This window comes from Oryx dammah, unplaced genomic scaffold (assembly GCF_014754425.2).
Source record: "Oryx dammah isolate SB20612 unplaced genomic scaffold, SCBI_Odam_1.1 HiC_scaffold_4, whole genome shotgun sequence".
Taxonomy (NCBI): Eukaryota; Metazoa; Chordata; class Mammalia; order Artiodactyla; family Bovidae; genus Oryx; species Oryx dammah.
This window is the reverse complement of record NW_024070188.1, coordinates 15,891,431-15,905,595: the sequence shown is the minus strand read 5'-3', so window position 1 is coordinate 15,905,595 and position 14,165 is coordinate 15,891,431. Positions and strand designations below refer to the sequence as shown.

General features: G+C 37.1%; 1 protein-coding gene across 2 annotated transcripts in view; it reads left to right on the top strand.

Moving 5' to 3' along the window:
- CLVS2 (clavesin 2) overlaps positions 1 to 14,165 on the top strand; it is an 87,650-nt gene that overhangs the window by 10,099 nt on the left and 63,386 nt on the right. For both annotated transcript variants that reach the window (XM_040239009.1, XM_040239011.1), the window contains exon 3: positions 3,941 to 4,115. In XM_040239009.1, the coding sequence (XP_040094943.1) occupies positions 3,941 to 4,115 (175 nt within the window). The remainder of the gene's footprint in view (positions 1 to 3,940; positions 4,116 to 14,165) is intronic.

Below are 14,165 nucleotides of genomic sequence, written 5' to 3'. Positions count from 1 at the left end.
GTCAGAGGCAGGAGAAGAGGCTTCCCTGCTCTTGATCACTCAGATCGTAAAAAAAAAAAAATAGGACTTTTTTTTTTTTTACATATTGTAGCAGGTTTGATTTAAGAGCAATGGTTTACATAGTCCCAAGTTGTAAAATTCCTTACTGGTGTCATTATTTCATCATCTCCAAGTCGATTTCGGATGCGGACTTTACCCGATGCTGCTTTGGGAAGCTCAGTTAGGAGTCAAGAGCTCGATTAACATGTTGGTTTATTGTATGGCTTTCTTTCAATGTAGAAGGGAAGAATAGCAATGGCGGATTACTATAATTGGGGTGTAAACCTCAAACATGAGCTTTAGAAACGCTTACTGTAGTAACATCTAATTTGTGAAGTACAGCAGTTAGAAAATAGTTTTAACAAGGATAATGAAAGTCAGGTTCCTAAAGACAGAAAATTCATAAAATACTCCATTTCTTCAGAAGCTATTTTATGGACTTTGGCATGTGATAATGTTCTGCTTAGGAATAACCTGCTGAGCTGCTAATGGTAGTGATGTGACATGTTTGACAACAGAGGATTGGAACATCAAGAGTGGTTTTGACCTGCCCTTTGAATGCCGTTATTAATAGCTAGAGTGTTTTTATATTTCTTCTATTAAATTTGTAGTATATAACGTATACTTCTAATAAAAGAAATATAAAAACACCCCAAGGTAACTGCATTCAAAGGGCAGGTCAGGAAAGAATCCACCTGCCAGTGCATTACAGGCAAGAGACTAGGGTTTGATCCCTGAGTTGGGAAGATCCCCTGGAAGAGGAAATGGCAACCCACTCCAATATACTTGCCTGAACAATCCCGTGAACAGAGGAGCCTCGTGGGCTAAGGTCCATGGGGTCGCAAAGAGTTGGACATGACTGTGTGACTGAGTGCACACATGCACACACATACACACACACACACACACAAATATAATTTATATAAAGGTCATTTAATTCTCTTTTTGGAAGAAGATATTAAATTAAAAAAAAAACCATTGGTTAGATTTACTCTATTGATGATCCTGGGATTTACCTTATTTTACTTCCTTTGGAATAATGATATGCATGTAAGGTTTTCTCTTGATTTGACACAGTTTTGGAAAACCATACTTAAAATGTGTTATTTAAAATAAATTGCCGCTTATTTTCAGCCCTTACTGGTGTCATGTTTATTCTTATTATTATACAGTGCATCATTCTTTCAAAGCTGATTTCAAATTCAAGTTTTACTTAATTCTATTTGGTATTCTTACAGGAAAATCTAAGAATAATCATAATGGGAGGAAGTTCTAAGTTGGGTTGTTCTAATTTTTAATTTTTTCAACCGTTATGAATTTCAAAAATTAAAGTGAGTATTTTTTTAGAGGGGGCACTAAATTTTAACCAAGCTTCCCTGGTGGCTCAGATGGTAAAGAATCTTCTTGCATTATAGGAGATCCAGGTTTAATCCCTGGGTTCGAAGGATCTCCTGAGAAGGGAATGGCAACCCCCTCCAGTATTCTTGCCTAGAGAATTTCAGGGACAGAGGAACCTGGTGGGCTATAGTCTGTAAGGTTGCATAGAGTCAGACATGACTGAGCAACTTACACTTTTCACTTTAAATTTTAACCAGAAGTAGTCTTCCTGCTCCAAACTGTTCAGTCTGTGTAAGTTCATAGGGTTCTGGTCACAGTACCATGTTAGGCCATTATATTTAAAAAGGAGATGAGCCAGCTATGAAGTAGTGACTGATAAAGGTGTTCAGTCATTCTTATTTTACAGTTTTAAAGACAAATAAGTGACAGAGCTCTACAAAAAGTTTTATCTTATAGACTTACATAGTATTTGGGCAATGCCATATCCTTGCTGCTGCTAAGGCGCTGCAGTCGTGTCCGACTCTATGCGACCCCATAGACGGAAGCCCCTGAGGCTCCCCCGTCCCTGGGATTCTCCAGGCAAGAACACTGGAGTGGGTTGCCATTTCCTTCTCAAATGCATGAAATACATAGCCTGTATACTTTCCAGAGATTTAAAAATAGTCTCTTGATCTTTGCTCTCACCTGAATCGTATCTTTGGCTTCCCTTCCCATTCCCCTCCTCTCACCTGGCCACTGCCAGTGAGATGCTGTGAGACAGTCATAGAAACTCAGCCTCAGAATGATAAATCATTGACTTGTCCAGGGCCACACAGCTAATGAGGAACAATGGAGAGATTCCATTTTAAAGTCTTCTGACACCAGGCCCTTTGCTTGATTAATGCTGGGACCCTCAAGAGATTCTATTCCAAACTGCTGCTATTACAGATGAGGAAATGAGGCCCAGAAAAAGTGAAAAATTGCCCGAGGTTTCACTGTTAATTTTTCCTTCCTTTCTGAACTACTACGCTTTCTCCCTTCTCCTCCAAATGTTTTTAGAAGTAAAAATAGAACTAGTCCCTCACATGTGCTCATTGTCTCAGACGTCTTCCTGGTGAGCCCATCACTTCCACTAAATCCCAGTGATTTCAACTCCTAATCCACCACCCTCCCCATTCCACCTCTCCCCTGATATCAGGATCTCTTTCTCTAGCTTTTCCTGGACACCTCCACCTGAATGAGCAAAAAAGTAAACTTGAAAGAAATGCTAAAAAGGAAAATTGTTAACATCTTCCATGAGTGTACTAATTTCTCTTGAAATGCAGGGATTCCCTCTTAGAACAATTACCTCGTTTTCCTCTCAGCTCTGATTGCATTACCTCCTTCACTTCTGTGAACATGGGATTGATATGCTTTGGTTCTGGAATTTTCAATTTTGAGCTTTCTCCTGAGTTTGAAATCTACTTTCTCAGATATTTACTTGATATATCTTCCTGGGTGTACTACCCATTTCTCAAGGACAATCTATTCTATTCCAAATTCTACATTTCCAGCCATCCTTAATTGCATCCTTTTTTTGCATTATTGATTTTGATGAAAGATTTTACCATTTGATAAATGGTAAAATCTAAAGTATCATTTACTTTATATAGCTTACTGGTACTGTCAAAGGCAAGGATCTGAAGCTAGAATCTGTGTGTCATCTTTTACTTTTCCCTCAATCTTAGCCCCCACATCTAATTAAGTATTAAATTTTAACAAGTTTACTTCAAACACACTTCTTACATTTGGCTTTTCTTCTTACTTCCACTGCCTTTGTTGAGACAATGCCTTAGTGTACAATTAGTGTTTTTGCACTCGAGTTCCGTTTTACAAGAAAGGAAGAGCATTTATTGGATTTTTACAGTGTGTCAGGGACTGTGCTAAGCTGCAAGGTAGAAAAATATAAAGACTCAACTCCTGAATGTGGGTGGCCTATGTAATAACAGGCAGATACATTTTCCCTTTTATTTTCATTGATTTTACTGATTTTCCTTTTTTCTATCCATCCCACCTTTCCTTTTTTCTTGTCTTTTATCTTTATGATATAAACTCAGTCCAAGTAATTAAAATCGGTTGCCACTTTCAACCACAGCTGTTTACACATGGTGTTGTTTATTGATGAAACTCCTTCAAATCTCATTCTCAAATTTTTCACATGTGAAGATATGAAATGTCAGTACTTTTAAAAGCATTCCTGAACTATTTAAAAGTACCATGCCTAATTTTTACAGAATAGTACATTTGCTAAAAATGAGATTTTGTAAGGTTATAAGAAGGCCTGCAAGGAAAAGGAATGATTATAAAATATGTATAGAATTTTCAAAAGCATTGGAATTTGTTTTGCAAAATGCATGTTAAGTTCTAATATGTCCCCTGAGTATAGTGAATAAAGTAAACATCATCTTAGACGATTTTTAAACAAAATATTTTCCTTAAGCTTTCTGAGGTATTTTAAAGGGAATTTTTAGGATGCTAAAGACATTCCATAGTTTCTACAAATGGTGGTTGTCAGATTTAATGCAGTACTTTCTGTTGCTGATAGGTACACGCTGGTGGATATTTTGCGTGCCATCTTACTTTCTTTAGAAGCCATGATTGAAGATCCTGAGCTTCAGGTGAATGGATTTGTTTTGATCATAGACTGGAGTAACTTCACCTTCAAGCAAGCTTCTAAACTGACACCAAGCATGCTGCGCTTGGCTATCGAAGGCCTTCAGGTAATGATTTACAGAGTTTCTCAGTCTCCCGTGTTTGGCTTATCTATAGTAGAGAAACAAGATGTCTTACTTAAATAATAATAATAAAAATTTAAAAACTAGTTTTTAAGCACAAACACTGAAACACTAATAGGACAAAGGATCATAGAAGAAAAGCTAGAAGATGTGGGCCTTTCAGTGAAGGGAATTTTGTGGTACTTGGCAAAGCCCTCACTATGTCTAAACGTTAAGTGGATGATGAGCTGAGATTTTTATCTTGCTCATCAGAACAAACTCTGGATTTTAATTATTAGCTATTTAGGTTTTTGTTTCCCTTTCTTTTTCTGTGTATAGTTGTTAATTAGCTAAATGTTTGCTTCATTATTACATTTAACCTGGTGAATTTGGGGGATGATTAGCCATATCTTCATGTGGTCCAACAACTGTTGGAAAGCCAGTCAATTAATATGTATTTTCACGCCTAAGATGTGAAATCACTGTTTTGAATTACTTCTTTAGATTTAATTTGGATTTTTGTTGCCTTTTTTTTTTTGTGGAGGGGCCCTCATATGGAATTGACATGGGCATGGTGCATCTTCCAGTGAATGACATTTACCTGGTTACAGATTATGAAATAGAAAATCAATTATTATTCAGTGGCATGTTATAAACCTAATATTGACAATTTCTTTTTAGCTTTTAGGATGTCCTTCTTCTACTCTCTGCTGTCTGCTACTTTATATATAATATTTATGGAATAAAATTTAAAGTCTTAAAAAGATTTGCAAATTAATTCTTAAGTGATATTATTCAGTATTTATTCTCAGTGTGTTCAATGTACATTTTAGAATTTTGCAGCAGTTAAATTTTTGTAACTTTTACCAATGAAAATATCATAAAATAACTAATTTTATCTTTGTCATTTATTAGACCAGGATGTTAGTTTTCTTTAAGTCAAATAAATTATCTGGAGCTGTCAGTTCAGTTCATTTCAGTTGCTCAGTCGTGTCCAACTCTTTGCAACCCCATGGACTGCAGCACACCAGGCTTCCCTGTCCATCACCAACTCCTGGAGTTTACTCAAACTCATGTCCATTGAGTTGGTCATACCATCCAGCCATCTCATCCTCTGTCGTCCCCTTCTCCTCCTGCCTTCTTCATAATAATTTCTGACTGTGTCTATAGGTACCTAAATTGATGGATGATGACCCCCTAAAATAGGGTCACTTTTCCAAGCAGCAGGGCATCCTAACCAAATTGAATTCACAGTTTGGGTTTTGTCTCTGGAGTGAATAAAAAACTGATTTTTTTTATATGAATATGTTTTTCCTGATGCAGGCTTCTTGACTTGCTCCTGGTGAGTCAGCCTTGCTGCTACCTTATCTTGAACAACATTTTATTTTCAGCTCCATAGAGTTAGTTAATATGGTTTGGAGAGAGGGCAACACTTGGAAATGTGTATATCAGGTAGAATCAGTCCTAATTCTGCCCTATTGCCAGTAGCATGTAAAGTGTTCTTCACAGAGAAAATTAGTTAGCGCCAGCATATTGCTTGACACAGAATGGTAACTTAGGCCTTGATTATTGTGATTCCAGTTTCGCTGGCAAGAAGCATAGGCTAGGCCTTCAGCACATGAAGAACTGGAGAACTCATATTATTTCTGAAAGATTGAAAAAAACCACCTCAAGGGTAGGCCTAGTATCTTGCTATTTACTAATTTACACACTTTACGGAGTCATTTAATAGTAATAAGTCATCACTGGAGAAAAAAACATGCTTGGGAGCTTGTACATATTTGGGAGCTTCCCATGACTCATGGCCCCAATGAGGACTTTTTAAGTGCTGAGAGTCAGCACAGCAAGAGCTACAGTCAGAGTCAACGTCTGTGCTTGTATTAGAGAGGCAAATGGTCCCCTCTCCCTGCAGGGACCTCTACTGAACTTCCTTGTCTCTATCCACCATCACTCTCCAAATTCCCTTTCCTTGCTACCGGGACCCAGACTGCGTAAGCAGGCTTGATTCCTCCTGGTTGCTGATTGGGAAGCCACTTAATAAATTTGACGTGTTACTACTTTTAAACTCAGTTTTTCCTTGGTTCAAATTAATTTCTTTTTAATTTAATCTTTTTTTTGGCTGTGCCGGGTCTTCATTGCTGCATGCGGGCTTTCACTACTTGTGGTGAGCCGGGCTTTCACTACTTGTGGTGAGCCGGGGGCTATTCTTCATTGTGGTGCACGGGATTCTCATTGTGGTAGCTTCTCCTCAGATTGATTTTAAATGCTCCATATCTATATCTGTGTCTGTGTCTATATTGGTATCTGTAAACAATGGTGATTCTGAACAGGAGTGTAAGATGTGCTAAAAAGGTTCCATTGTGACATGCGTGCTTCATACTCAGTTTTACATACGAAAGTAACATTTTCTGACTTTTCTAATTGACTGTTTTATTTTACGTTTACTATGTGAGAAATACTATTGTATAATGAGACATGTTTCATGCAGAGTTTGAATAAACTTCTTTTGAGATTAACATAAGATTATAAAATATTTGAAGTAAAGATACATATACACAATTTTTGATTGTTAAACACAGTTATCACTATCACTAAGATCACCACCAACACTACAATAATAAACCCCTTCCGATTAACCCAATTGGAGAAATTAAGAGGTAAAAATATTTTTAATAACTCAGTGATCATTTATATCATGCTATCATCCTGCTGTAATATTGTTACTTTTACTCATTGTTGTTAGTTGCTAAGTCACGTCCAACTCTTTTGTGAGCCCCATGGACTGTAGCCCACCAGGCTCCTCTGTTCATGGAGTTCCAGGCGAGAATACTGGAGTGAGTTGCCGTTTTCTCCTCCAGGGGAACTTCCTGACACAGGGATCAAACATCTGCATTGCAGGTGGGACCACCTGGGAAGCCTACTTTATCAAGCATAAAGTATATCCTAGAGAATTGAACCCAAAGTAAGAAAAGCTACCAGTGGGTCTAGTGCCAGGGAGGAAACTTGTTTTAATGATATATATTATTAATGAGATGTTACTATGTTTTGAAGAGGGCTTATCTCTCATCCTTCTGAGGCGACTATGTAACCTGTCTACCCTCACCAATCCCCTTTTTTCTCAAGTATTTTGAGTGACTCAACTGGAGATAGCACCTTATACTTTGGATAAAATATATAGGCTATTGCTATAATGTCCACCCCTGTTCACAGTACAAGGCCAATAGGGAGAAAGAATGGGCTATAGAGGCAGACAGACCTGGATTTGGATGGCAGCCCTGCCACATATCAAATATTTGAGAAAATTACTTAACTTGTTTGGATGTCAGTCTATTCATTTATACCAATTTTAAAGTATTAAATTAGAAGTGATACATCTTGCACCTAGCAGGTGATATTAATGATCAAAGTAATTGATGTGGATAAGCTCATTTTTCAAGTGGCATTTCTTTCTGGATGTGTGCTGATTTTCTCACAATTCAGTGACTACCTTGAGTGTGAAGACTTTAAGATGCTTGACTTTGGGAATCTGAAAAATATCATACTTTGTCTTAAATGCTCAGATTATAGATGCTCAGATTACATTTTAAAAAAATCGCTTCACTTTGTGGTTAAGTAGCATCTAGATATTTTCATAGTAGGTGCCAAATGGTATATTTTTTCCTGTTGAAAGCCAGGCAAAAAATGAGACTTTTTTCACCTGGTAAAAATTAATCTTTGTTTCTTTAGCCAGAAGCTCCAAGCACAGTTGGAATGGTGGTGATTGTAGAGATAGTTTTTGCCTTAAGGGATGAGCAAGAGTTTGCTAAGTGGATAAGGGCAGAAGAACAGTTTGGACAAGGAAACTTTAGGGAGGTAATTTGAACAAATATATAGCTATTTAAAAAAGGGCTTACCTCATGGCTCAGCTATCAAGAATTCTCCTGCTAATGCAGGAGACACGGGTTTGATCCTTGGGTGAGGATGATTCCTTGGACAAAGAAATGGCAACCCACTCCAGTATTCTTGCCTGGGGAATCCCATGGACAGAGGAGCCTGGTGGGGTACAAGCCATGGGGGTTGCAAAAGAGTCAAACATGACTTAGCAACTAAACAACAGCAACAGCTGTTATAAAGGAAGTATGTGGTAAGTCTGGGTGTAGCTAGAGTGAGAAATGAAACGAGTGACCAGAGATGATCTGGGAAAGACAGGCTGAGACCTGGCTCTTTGGACTGGAGGAAGGCATGCTTTGTGGTTTGACCTGTGTTCTCCAGACATGGGGATGTTTGGGATAGAAAAGTGACCTGGTCATCCCTCTGTTTTGGAAAGATCTGGCGAGTAGAAGAAATGACCGGGATCAAAGGAGGAAGGGTTAGATATAGAGAACCCCCAAACTTCCCTAGAGGTAGTTATACTGGTCCCTTTTTATAGGACAGATAATGAAACTTCAGGGAGTTTAAGACACTTACCTAAATTTTCTCAACAGATATCAAGGCTTGAGTGCAGGTTGTCTGGATTCCAAAGAATGAATATCTTCCATGAATCTGTTGTTCCTGTTGTTTAAACATTAAAAAAATTATACAATTTTCCATTTACAGTTATTATAAAATATTGCACATATTCCTTGTTTTGTATAATACATCCTTGAGCTTCTTTTACATCTAATAGGTTTTGCCTCCCATTCCCTGTTGACGTTTCTGTTGTTTCCAAGACTGCGCCTACGAAAACATGGGTCAGCTCAGGTTAGGGTAACTTCCCTCCCCATGCCAAAAACCCTCACATTTTCGTACAGGTGAAATTGCTTTATCGGCATAGTACGGTACTAAAATAGTCACAAATGGCTGACCTTGCACTTTTTTTGAAACCAAGGGGCGGAACTATTTTCTTCTTCCCAGTGAGTGGTCTCCTTGAGTGACTACAAGCCTCCCAGTTCCCTGTGATGAAGGACAAGGGCAAGGCACTTTTCTGATAGCCAAAGAAAACTTTTATACTCACAACCACAAATTGGTAAGCCACTCATTATATTGATCCAAGGCAATTCTGTAGGCTTTCTTTCTGCAGATTCTTCAAACATTTTTTTCAAATGAAAGGCATAAAGCATTTTTTTTTACCAACACAGTGCTCCTTGATAGATAAGAAGCAGCATCAGATATTTTTTGTGGATATAAAGAATTCAGGCTTTTTTTTTTTTTTTTGAAAGAAACGGGAAAGAGAAAATTGTCTAAAACTTACATGAAGTTAATTGACTAAGGTAGTCATAGTAACAAGAAGCATCTTAGAACAATCAATAGAAGATTAAGTGGATGTGACTTGTTGACTCTAAGATACCTGCCTGGGAAGCCAATTAAAACATGAAATGTTTGGAAATACCTGGAACAGCTGAAATTGAACTTATAATGAAGTGGTATGCTTTTAATATTTTTTGGTAGCTATTGCTCTGTTTTAATTTTTTTCTTATAAAATATTGTAATTCTTAAAACTCTTTGGTAATGAAAGGCTCAGACTCTCTTGTGAATTCTGAATCTCTTGTTCATGATTTTTAAAAAACATATCCTGACTCTGTTGTTTGTTGCCTTTTTGGATACATTTATCTGCTATTCCCCCTTAGCTCTGTCCTGCTGAGTCTCTGTGCTTTTGCTTTCACAATTTCACAGGAATCCCCAAACTCCATCTGCTAAAAAGTACATAATGTAGTCAGGACGGGGCTTGCTGGCAAGGGGTTTGGCTGTAACAAGGAATTGAATAGCTCTTTGAATTGCTACATAAGACTCAGATGTAGGGCTGTCACAAAGTGCCTAAATCAGTGCCAAATTTTGTAAGAACCCTTAATAAATAGGACTTGTGAAAGAATGAAGAATATGTAATCAATTCACAGTACTTAGTGCTGGCCCTTTCTTTTGACTCAAGGGTCCAGTGTTACTAACAGCCACCAATCTGCTAGCTCTGAGAGCTCTGGTCATTCATGCAGAAGGCTGAGAGTGCTGCCACTACAAATTCTGGCTCTAACTGTTTGGAAGCCCAGTCCTACCTAGGGGATCTTGCCAAAAGCAGAGGCCATGCTAATGACTTGGAATATCCCTATCCAAGGCCAGCGGGTGAAGAGCTCCATTAACTTCAGTCTTGTGTTACATTATTTAGTCTTCCCGATCTTACCCACAATTCTCACTAGCTTTGAAACTGTACGTGTGTGTGTGTGTCTGTATGTAGGACGGTTATGAGAGAATATTAAAAAAGAAGTCAGTGAGATCTTGAGTAAATTAGGCTTTCATAATAAAACAAAAGGCCTCTGCTTTGCAACTGTTTCTTGCAATGGTTGTTAACCTGCCAATAGTTTTCATGCTTATTAACTTTGGACAATAGCAGAAACCTCTTGCATGCAAGCTACCTTGTAAATTTAAGGCAGCATGATGGTGCATTGATGGGAGAGGTCTGAAACAATAGCTATCTTTTTGAAAATGAACACATGGCCTCATGAACTGTATTCATTCAGACAGCCTGGAGGTGGGAGCATTTATTTCCACATTTTGTATGCACAGGCAGAACCATATTGAGAAACAGTGACAAGGGCAGTGTATAAAAAAAGTGACATTTTGTGCATCACATGCTTTGCTGTCTGAGCTAATTGTGCTTCCTTTCAGTTGTTTCTTAACCTAAAACCAAATAAGTGAAAACTCTAAAGTTACTTTATTTCATGGTGTGATAATGTGGTTTGGTTGAGAGGTTTAGTCCCCAGAAGTAGAATGTTGAAATCTTTTTAAAAGCTGACCATAGGCTTGTAAAAGCTATATATAATATTTAGTTCAGCAAGGAGGCTAAGGATTATATAATCTTTGCTATCAGGCTAAGTTAATTCTATATACATATATACACATACACACATCACATTTATGTGCCTATATACACATGTATCTGCATATATATCACAATTTTTTCCTTGCATTAAAACTGCTATTTTTTTATATTAGCAGTTAAATCTATTTAAAATGTCTAGTTATAGGAAGTAGCTGTCAACCTGGACAAACGAAGAGATGAGTGCTCTAGATTTACTTAACATACACTTACTGAATTGAAGTAGAGAATATCAATAAGTATCAATAAAATTTAATACCTCTACACTTTCAGCCACTGAAAAGGAGACTAGTTACCTTTTTTTTTTTTTTTCAAATAGTCAAATAATTTAAGCAACAAGAGGGAAGGAAGCAAATAATCTTTCTGTTTGAGTCATTGAGATAATGATAAATGGATAGAAAGTAATTATCTAGAAAGAAAAACTGAACAAGTCATATGAGTTATTCTGCATTTCATTTTATTGGCTGTGTTTAGACAAGTCCTTAACTGGAGTACAAAGAAGATGAGTAACTGCAAGTTCTTTCTTATTCTTTTTATTAGCAATGTAAATGTATCTTGATATATTCTTCTCTCCCAGTAGAACTACATTTTTTTTCACTCTCTTCCAAGCAAAGTGGCAAAATGTGAATGTTCATGTATCTTCAAAAAAATAGTTTAGCTGCAACCTTAAAAAAGAAAGAAATACTGCCATTTGCAACAATATGGATGAACCTTGAGGATATCATGCTAAGTGAAGTAAGCCAGACACAGAAAGACAAGGACGACATGGTCTCATTTATATGTGGGAGCTAAAAAGTCAAATTCATAGTTAACAGGGAGGAGAAGATGAGGGGAAAAGAGTGTTGGTCAAAGGTACAACATTTCAGTTATAAGATAAATAAATCCCAGAGACCTAATGGTAGCATGGTGACTATAATTAATAATAAAGTGTTGCCTACTTGAAATTTGCTAAGAGAGTAGATCTCAACTGTTTTTTATCACGCATACATAAAAAAGGTTATTATGTGAGGTGACTGATTCGTTAGTTAGCCTGTTTGTGGCATACCACATCATGCCATGTGGTTTAAATATATTCAATTTTTGTCAATCATCTTAGTAAAACTGGAAAAAAATTGGTTTAAGACCCATGTGCCATCAGATTTCCTACAGATGTTAATAAAGTTGACATGCTTATCTCTTAAATGCTTAGTCATTTCCCCTTCATAAATGTAACCTCCTGGATTCTAAATCAAAACCTTTAAAAATCACAAATTAAGGCGTCATTTTTGTTTTCTTAGGTTTTAAAATTCTAGTACCATGTTGCCAGAATTTGGGAGGTGAGCAGTTCTTCTGTTCCATCCATAAATAGCAGTCTTATTATATTCTCAAGATTGATCTGGAAATTAAAATACTCTTTATTCTTCATATCAGGGCTTCCCTGAGAGCTCAGTTGGTAAAGAATCTTCCTGCAATGTGGGAGACCTGGGTTTGATCCCTGGGTTGGGAAGATCCCCTGGAGAAGGAAAAGGCTACCCTCTCTAGTATTCTGGCCTGGAGAATGCCATGGGTTGTATGGGCCATGGGATCTCAAAGAGTGGGATGCGACTGAGTGACTTTCATTTTATTCTTCATTATAACCATTCTGAGGATTTGTTTTTAATGGTCTTAATTTTCTTCAGTTTCTGCAATTGGAGAAGTCACAATAAACTCATAAGAGTAATGTCTCCTTGTGTTTATCCTGGGCTAATATTTCATGCACAGTGAATTATAGCGTGTTTTTATGACTTCAAGTCAACAGCAAGGCTTCAGTCATTGGAATTTTAAGATGTAGGTGACTGTGAGGTAATTACAAAAGGTAGTAATAGCTGCTGTAACACACAAAAATGTGTGCATTGGCTTAGCCATCTCATGGTCAAGTCAAATAGAGTCTATGATCCATGTATGTTGCTTTTCCTACTGAGTCAGTAACCCATGTTCCTTCCACCTTGTTACCCCGCTGTTTTCTATATGTGGTTTCCCAGGTCAGTTCAGTTACATTACATTGTTCAGTTACATTACATTTCCCTATAAGGTGAAAAAGCATGGAGAAACACATATGATAACATTTCTATGGGCCAAAGCTGAAAACAGTGTATATTGCTTTATTTGAATTCTATTGGCTAGAAAACTTGGTCAAGTCGACATGCATAACCCTAAAGGAGGTGAAGAAATGTAGCTTGTGATCCTCCTCGGAAGAGGGATGGTGGACACCTTGTTGCAAGGCTGGTTCCCTAAAATGGCTTTGATGACTCTTCTGTCAGCTCTTTATAGCATGTTTGCTTATGTCCTCTGAAAAGAAGTGATAATTAGTGTTTCAAGAAAGTTTAATTCCAACATTCAAGCTCAAAGGAGTAAATGCAGTTTTCCTACAATTCATTCTATGTACTTATTGGAATCTCTGTACTCAGCTAGCTTTGCCTAGGCAGGGGTGCTGGCAATTTCTATGTACCTGGATCACTTAGCTGTATCCCTGTTACAAAGGTAGCTCGGGTGTGATTCAGTCAGTTCAGTGCCCCTAAGATCCTGATTTTAAAAGGAGAAGAACAGCCAAACTCCTAAGATCCTGATTTTAAAAGGAGAAAAAAGGCAAGTCATTCCTCTAGGGTCTCAAGACTGCATGTAAGATGACTATAGTGATACTTTTGTTGTTTCACCTTGAAAGTTAGAAAGCCTCTGAATTGGGGCTTTAATTTTCATAAAGTGAAAACATGATTTTTAAATAACTTGAGATTACCTACTTTGAGAAACTCTGTGAAAAGACTATTAGCTGTTGAAACACTGAGAAGATTTCACTATAAAGTCTTATTATGTAGACTTAAAAACTAAAATCAGTGTCAGACTTTAAGATGTAGAGCCCACCAGCTTTCACCATTTTGTCAATATCTATCAAATGCTTTAAAAACCTGTTGAAGTTTTACTTATTGTTGAGTCATCTAGTCAAAACATGCAAAAACATCAACATAATTTTAGCACATAAATTAACAAAGTAAAATTATATTATCAGTACTTAGTTTTTCAATTGTATTGTATACTATTAATATAAGGAATCCACTTTCCTCTTGACTATATTCTAGTAGCTCTTTATTTCCTGTTATGATTTTTTCCTCTTGTTTATTAAGTCTATATTAAGCTGTCATTCTAGAAAATTTGAGAATTTCACTTGTAGTTACTGTTTTTTAGATTTCCTTTCCTCAAGTCCTTAAGTTCTTAGT